This window comes from Colobus angolensis, unplaced genomic scaffold (assembly GCF_000951035.1).
Source record: "Colobus angolensis palliatus isolate OR3802 unplaced genomic scaffold, Cang.pa_1.0 Scaffold54, whole genome shotgun sequence".
Classification (NCBI taxonomy): Eukaryota; Metazoa; Chordata; class Mammalia; order Primates; family Cercopithecidae; genus Colobus; species Colobus angolensis.
The window spans coordinates 990,239-997,371 of NW_012118932.1; the positions used below are offsets into that span (position 1 = coordinate 990,239).

The 7,133-nt window shown below is 49.9% G+C and overlaps 1 protein-coding gene and 1 long non-coding RNA gene across 5 annotated transcripts in view; one reads left to right on the plus strand and one right to left on the minus strand.

The window, feature by feature from the left end:
- The window catches only part of LOC105525503, a 6,848-nt gene extending 4,196 nt beyond the window's left edge, over positions 1 to 2,652 (plus strand). The window contains exon 2 of the long non-coding RNA XR_001003930.1: positions 2,439 to 2,652. This is a non-coding gene — a long non-coding RNA (uncharacterized LOC105525503). The remainder of the gene's footprint in view (positions 1 to 2,438) is intronic.
- TM4SF19 (transmembrane 4 L six family member 19) overlaps positions 1 to 7,133 on the minus strand; it is a 23,001-nt gene that overhangs the window by 5,564 nt on the left and 10,304 nt on the right. Inside the window, exons 2-5 of one of the 4 annotated variants that reach the window (XR_001003929.1) lie at positions 6,297 to 6,498; positions 5,845 to 5,922; positions 3,253 to 3,422; positions 2,723 to 2,975 (exon numbers count right to left, since the gene is read on the minus strand). Coding sequence is in view for 3 of the 4 variants with exons in the window: in XM_011961166.1 (XP_011816556.1) it covers positions 2,767 to 2,975; positions 3,257 to 3,422; positions 5,845 to 5,922; positions 6,297 to 6,497 (654 nt within the window). In the remaining variant the exon portion in view is untranslated. Of the gene's footprint in view, positions 1 to 2,524; positions 2,976 to 3,252; positions 3,423 to 5,844; positions 5,923 to 6,296; positions 6,499 to 7,133 lie in introns of those variants that run through there. The other 3 variants (XM_011961168.1, XM_011961166.1, XM_011961169.1) reach the window with 3 other exon arrangements.

Sequence of the window (7,133 nt, forward strand, 5' to 3'; positions counted from 1 at the left end):
GAGGCCTTCCTTGAGTTCTCCCAGGTCCTCTGCCAGGAGGTTTTTTGTTCCACCGAGCTCTCATTGCACCTGTGTGACCTCTAGCATGGCCCTTTGCATATGATGCTCAAATCACTGGTAGATGTGTTTGTTTCCGACCTAAACAAGAGCTCTTCAAGAGCAAGGCAGCATCCAAGGGCAAGGACCATGTCTTGGTCACCTTTGGATCCGCAGTATGTATGGCAGTGCCAGGCACAGAGTGGGTACTCATTATATACTATTTGGGTTTTGCAGGGGTTGTTTTTTTGGCAGGGTCTCTTGTCGCCCAGGCTGGAGTACAGTGGTGTGATCACGGCTCACTGAAGCCCCAACCTCCCAAGCTCAAGCTGTCCTCCCACCTCAGCATCCCGAGTAGCTGAGACGATGTCACATACCACCACCATTGGCTACTTTTTTAGTTTTTTGTAGAGACAGTATGTTAGGCAGTTCTTGCACTGCTCTAAAGAAATACCTAAGAAGGGGTGATTTATTAAAAAAAGAGATGGCCGGGTATGGTGGCTCACACCTGTAATCCCAGCACTTTGAGAGGTCAAGGCAAGTGGATTGCTTGAGGCCAGGAGTTCAAGACCAGCCTGGCCAACATGGCGAAATGCCGTCTCTACTAAAAAAAAAAAAAATGCCAGGCGTGGTGGTGAGTGCCTGTAATCCCAGCTACTCAGGAGACTGAGGCAAGAGAATTGCTTGAACCTGGGAGACAGAGGTTGCAGTGAGCCGAGATGGTGCCATTGCACTCCAGCCTGGGCGACAGAGCGAGACTCCGTCTTAAAAAAAAAAAGAGATTTAATTGGCTCACAGCTCTCAGGCGTTACGAGAAGCATACCACCCACATCACTCAGCTTCTGAGGAGGCCTCAGAGAGCTTTTACTCATGGCAGCAGGTGAAGAGGGAGCAAGTGAGTCACATGGTGAGAGCAGGAGCAGGCGAGAGAGAGGCTAGAGGTGCCACACGCTTCTAAATGACCAGATCTTGCGGGAACCCACTGTTGCAAAGACAGCTCCAAGTCGTGAGGGATCCACCTCATAATCCACACACCTTCCGCCAGGCCCCACTTCTAGCCCTGGGGATCACAGTTCAACATGAGATTTGGGTGGGGACAGACATCCAAACTGTGGGGACAGAGGTGATGCTCCTCAGGGTCTCGTTGAACTCTGGAACACCAGTGAAGAGAACGCTGGTGTATTAGTCTGCCAGGCTGCTGTCACGGAATACCACGAACTGGGCCACTGAAGCAACGAAAATTTATCTTCTCACAGTGCTGGAGGCTCGAAGTCCAAGAACCAGGTGGCAGCAGGTTTGGTGTCTCCTGAGGCCTCGCCCCTACGCTTGCAGGCAGCCGCCTTCTCACTGGGTCCTCACAGGGCCTTTTTCTTTGAGCCAGTGTAGAGAGCTCTGTTCTCTCTTCCTCTTCTTATAAGCACACCAGTCCTATTTAATTAGGGTCCCACCCTTATGGCCTCATTTAATCATCTGTTGTTTTTTTTTGAGACGAGGTCTCACTGTGTTGCCCAGGTTAGCCTCAAACCCCTGGTCACAAGTGATCTTCCCACATCGGCCTCCCACAATGCTCAAATGACAGGTGTGAGCCACTGCGCCCAGTCTCATTTCACCTTAATTACTAATTTAAAGGTGCCATCAGGGCTGGGCGTAGTGGCTCACACCTGAAATCCCAGCACTTTTGGAGGCCGAGGTGGGTGGATCACTTGCAGTCAAGGGTTCGAGACCAGCCTGGCCAACATGGTGAAACCCCGTCTCTACTAAAAATAGAAAAATTAGCCGGGTGTGGTGGCGGCGCCTGTGATCCCAGCTACTCAGGAGGCTGAGGCAGGAGAATCGCTTGAACCTGGGAGGTGGAGGTTGCAGTGAGCCGAGATCTTGCCACTGCACTCCAGCCTAGGTGACAGAGTGAGACTGTCTCAAAAAAAAGAAAAAAAAGTGCCATCACCAAAGACTGTCACACTGGGGGTTAGGGCTTCAACCTACAGATTTGGAGGAAACACTATTTAGTCCATAAGAACTGGAGAACTTGAATTTAGAAGGTGGGGGTTGGGGCCAGGCGCAGTGACTCACGCCTGTCATCCAGCACTTTGGGAGACCAAGATGGGAGGATCACTTGAGGTCAGGAGTTCAAGACTAGACTGGGCAATGTAGCAAGACTCCATCTGTACAAAAATTAAAATCAGCCAGGTAGAGTGGTGTGTGCCTGTAGTCCCAGCCAGTCAGAGGCTGAGGCAGGAGGATCGCTTGAATGCATGGGTTCTAGGTTCCAGTAAGCTATGATTGTGCCACTGTACTCCAGCCAGGGGAACAGAGCAAGACCCTGTCTCAACAACAACAGGAAAACAGGGAGATGGGGGTCGGGTGCTGACTTCACCTGAATTTCACTGTGTGATTTTCTGTAGCAAGCCTGCCGCCCTCTGTGAACCTCAGCTTCTCGACGTGTAACAAACGGCCAATTGTATGGGCTTGTCAAGAAGCTGAAACGAGATCCTGGCTAGAGGGTATTTTATGAACTACACATTCCTACACAATTATAATGACTTAGTGATTTGTCCTTTCCATGGATCACCTGGAAGATTACAATGTGATTTAAAATGCATTCTATCATTCAACTGACATGCAGTGAATTTTGTTGTCATTATTTCTCCAGAGATACCTAAAGGGAAAGTTTGTTTATAATTTGTACCCACTCCTTGTAGAAAGGATTCAGGCAACCAATGATGAAAACACTCATGCTTGAACGTGAAGGTTCTGCCTGTCACTTCTCACAGAGGCTGCAGAAAAGGCCCAGGAGGCTGTTGATGACGTGAACGACCACCAGGAGAAGCTGGAGCAGGCTGATGCACAGAAGGGCGGAGAAGAGGGACACATGCCAGACAACAGCTGTAGAGGGCTCCAGGCAGACAGAGTTCCAGAGCAAACGGTCATACAGATAATTCCTATCCCAAAAAATAAGGAGACCGGGGTCGGGCAATAAGTAAGGAAAGCCAAACAGGCAACCCCAGTAGAAAACCAGGAGCCTCTCCTGACTGGGTCATGGGACTGGGCTCGTGAGGGTGACCATTCCTGCTGCATTTGCAATTTTCTGAGCATCAGAGGAGCAAGATGCTAGGACGTGTGACCCAAAGGAACTTGTAGTTCATCTGTGTGTCTTTTTGTCTCTCTCCCTCTCTCTCTCTCTCTGAGAAGACCAAGCCCGAGCCTCCACCCATTTACCTACTATGCAGGTCTTTGAATGGGTAACCATATTTCCAAGCTTGTGTCTGATTGAAGGATGAAGTATCAAACATGCAAAAAGGACCATCTTTCAGAGCAACTCCAGAAGTGACAAAGCAAATCAGGGCTCCAAGTAAAGCCAGGCCACTTGACAACAGAGCAGTAAGCACCTGCGGAGTGAAGGAGAAACGGCGAGCTAAGACAGGGTCGCGGCACGGGAGCCCATGGGGCGGTCTGCACAGGTCTAACGTCTCTGGTCTCAGGCGTTCTTCTGTCCTGTCACGGGGGAGAATTCTATCCATGGCACACAAGATAGAAGCATCACCCAAAGTAGGGAGGCTAGTGAGCGGTTTCCAGGTAGAGCCAGGAAGGGCTGGGAGAGAAAGGACCAAGAAGGAGAATCGCAGACTCTTGGCCCCGGATCTCCCTGACTCAGCAAGTTCGCCTGAGCTGCTCGGCAGCTTGGCATCACAAACCTTTTGCAGATTACAGCCATTCAGCCTCTGAGCTGAAGACGCAGCTTATCACAGGCCCCACACCTCTGACTCTTCTGAGGAAAAGGTGCATTTTCAAAAGTTCCAGGCTCCCAACTCTGATTTTTCTCTTTTTCTAATCAAGGATAAAAAGAAGGAAGGGAAGGAAGGAAGGAAGAAAAGAAGGGAAGGAGAGAAGTGGGAGGGAGGGAAAGAAGGGAGAGAAACAGCGAGAGAGGAGCTGCAGCCAGACTCTGAAATGACTCCACTTCTGTCGCTGCATTTCTCCAACCAAGAGCTCCCATGGCGATCGGTGTGTGCCCTCACTGCCCTCCCAGAAAATAACTGGGTTTCCTTCCTTGACAGGTTTCTAGCCTGCTTCTATATTGCCTGCCTGCCTGCCTTCCTCCCTCCCTTTTCCTTTTTTTTTTTTTTTTTGGAGATGGAGCTTCACTCTTGTTGCCCAGGCTGGAGTGCAGTGGCGCCATCTCAGCTCACAGCAACCTCTGTCTCTGGGTTCAAGCAATTCTCCTGCCTCGGCCTCCCGAGTAACTGGGACTACAAGTGTGCGCCACCACACCCAGCTAATTTTTGTATTTTTAGTAGAGACGGGGTTTCACTGTGTTGGTCAGGCTGATCTCGGACCTTGTGATCCACCTGCTTCAGCCTCCCAAACTGCTGGGATTACAGGCGTGAGCCACTGTGCCCGGCCCATATTGAATTCTTTCTTAGGGTTCTAGATATTTTTCTCCCTCCTCCAAAAATGTGTATTTTAAAAATTTGAATAATACCTACATAGTGTTTTTCTTCAGAGTCATGGAGTCATTTTCCCATTGATGTCAAGCTGGTTTGGAGTTGGAGAGGGATTGGAGAAAGGTGTAGAGTAAGTTTTGGCTCTGAGTTAAAAGATTCAAGATGAACTAGTAAGCCTAGGGCAGTGGTTCCCAAACTGGGGTCCCTGTCCAGCTGCATTACATCACCTGAGAACTTGTTAGAAATGCAAAACCTGCTCCCCCGACTCCTGAATCAGAAGCTCTGGGGAGGGAGCCCAGCAATCCGTGTGCTGGCCAAAGCCCTCCAGGTGGTTCTGATGCACACTCAGTGTCAGAACTACGTGCCTCGGGGAAAACCAGATGGGACTGAGAACAGACAGTACATGAATGAGGACAGTGAAAGAAAAGTGCAAGTGTTTGTTTATTTAGAGAGGGGTCTAGCTCTGTCGCCCAGGCTGGAGTGCAGTGGCGCCATGTCGGCTCACTGCAACCTCCACCTCCCGGGTTCAAGTGATTTTCCTGCCTCAGCCTCCCAAGTAGCTGGGATTACAGGCCCCCGCCACCACGCCCAGCTAATTTTTGTATTTTTGGTAGAGACAGGGTTTCACCATGTTGGCCAGGCTGGTCTCGAACTCCTGACTTCAGGTGATCTACCCACGTCGGCCTCCCAAAGTGCTGGGATTACAGGCATGAGCCACCGTGCGCAGCCTGTATTTAATTTTTTAACATGTAACTGAGTCAGTGGGCTTCCCAACATGTGGGCTGCAGATATCAGAGCAGGCTGTGGAGTTACCGTAAGGCCACAGATTTATGTCTGAGACCGAGTGTGTGTGTGTGTGTTACACACATATACTGAGATCTTTCAAGTTTATACAGTTGCTGCTATAATTAATAAGGTACAAATTTATTCTGGGCCTCAGTTTATCTGTAAAATGGAGGGGTTAGATTAGAATCTAGTGATTAGATGATCTCTGGAAAAGTTTCCTGTTCTAAGAAAATATTAGTTAAAATAACTAGGAAAATTTCTATCAATGACACATGATTACAGTGTCATAACTCAGTCCATATTGTCCAGCACGCTAAGAGAATAACAGTTCCTCACACTGGTACAGACATCTGGGCTTCACTAAGCACTACTCCCTTGACTTGCTCAGCTCCCATTTTATAGATGAAAGCCTGAAACTGGAAAGATGAAGCAACTTGCCAAAGAACTTAGCAGTACCGAGGGTCACAGTGAGGACCTGACTTCAGGCCCCAAGACCAAAACTGCCTCTTTACCATCCTGCCTCTACAGTAATGGAGGTGGAGACATTCTCGGTGTTAGAAGAGTGGAATCTGGTGCTTACGCTTCGACAGAGCCCACTCTTACTGAAGCAGCCGTATCTCCAGCCCATCAAGGAGATGAGGATAGCAGCAGTGAGTACCTGCAAGAGAGAGAAGAATGTTGAGATGGGGAAATTTACTTTGCCAGCAGTTTCTAGGTGCTGCCCACAGCTGTTGAACTAGAGTGGCTGGGCATCTCCCATGAACTCAGTTGTCCTCTTGACTCTGACTCCAGGGACCCACAGTTGGGTGACTAGCCTGATCTAACGCTGTGGATGTGTGGATGTTAACGTTCACACCTGATCTGCCTGGTCCCAAGTTAGTCTTTCTGTCTCTTAAAGCTTCTGCAGACCCAAGACCAGCTTGTTAGAATAAACTTTCCTGCAAGGAATCAAAACACTCTTCCCGTGCCACTTCCTGCTCCCCGCCAGGGATCTCTTGGAGAGTTCGCGTTCAGGGAACCCCAGACACTTACCATGAGGCCTCCTCCCCAGAGCCCAGTTCCCAGCATGGCATGCTTGCCAATGAGGCCCCTCAACAGGTAGGTCACATCCCAGTTAGGAAAGAGGAGTGCCATGTTGGCCCCAGCAGCAAACAGGGCTGCAGTCCCAAGGCTCAGCCCCAGGATACGGGAGCAAGTCCGTGAGCTTGCCAGCGTGCAGGCAGAGGACAGCATCCTGGAACAGACAGAGAGTCGCGGCAGCTCTGCTGTCGGGGGATGGTCGGAGAGCGTGCCGGCGTGCAGGCAGAGGACAGCATTCTGGGACAGATAGAAAGGGAGTCGCGGCAGCTCTGCTGTGGGGGATGGGGAGGAAACTCCAGCAGCATGTGATGGCTGGGGGAAACACCACAGAAACCGCCACCTTCCAGGGACAGACCAATGAGCCAAGCAACCTGCTTAAAAACTGCTCCTTATGAATCTTCCCCAGGGACTAGGATTTAATTGTTTCCTTTTCTACTAACCCCTGTCCACACATCCATAGTTTGCATTCCATCATACTTTGTTGATGCCTCTATTACAGCCAGTGATTATTTCTGTCCGACAAAAATAAATGTTTAAAGGTGGCTTCGTGAGGTCCATTATCCCCACTTCTATTCAACGTTGTGCCGGTCCTAGCCAGTGCAATACGAAAATAAAAGGAAGCAAAAGCCATACAGATAGGAAAGAAAGAAGTAACACTGCCGGCCAGGCGCGGTGGTTCACGCCTGTAATCTCAGCACTTTGGGAGCCCGAGGCGGGTGGATCACGAGGTCAGGAGTTCAAGACCAGCCTGGCCAACATGGTGAAACCCTGTCTCTACTAAAAATACAA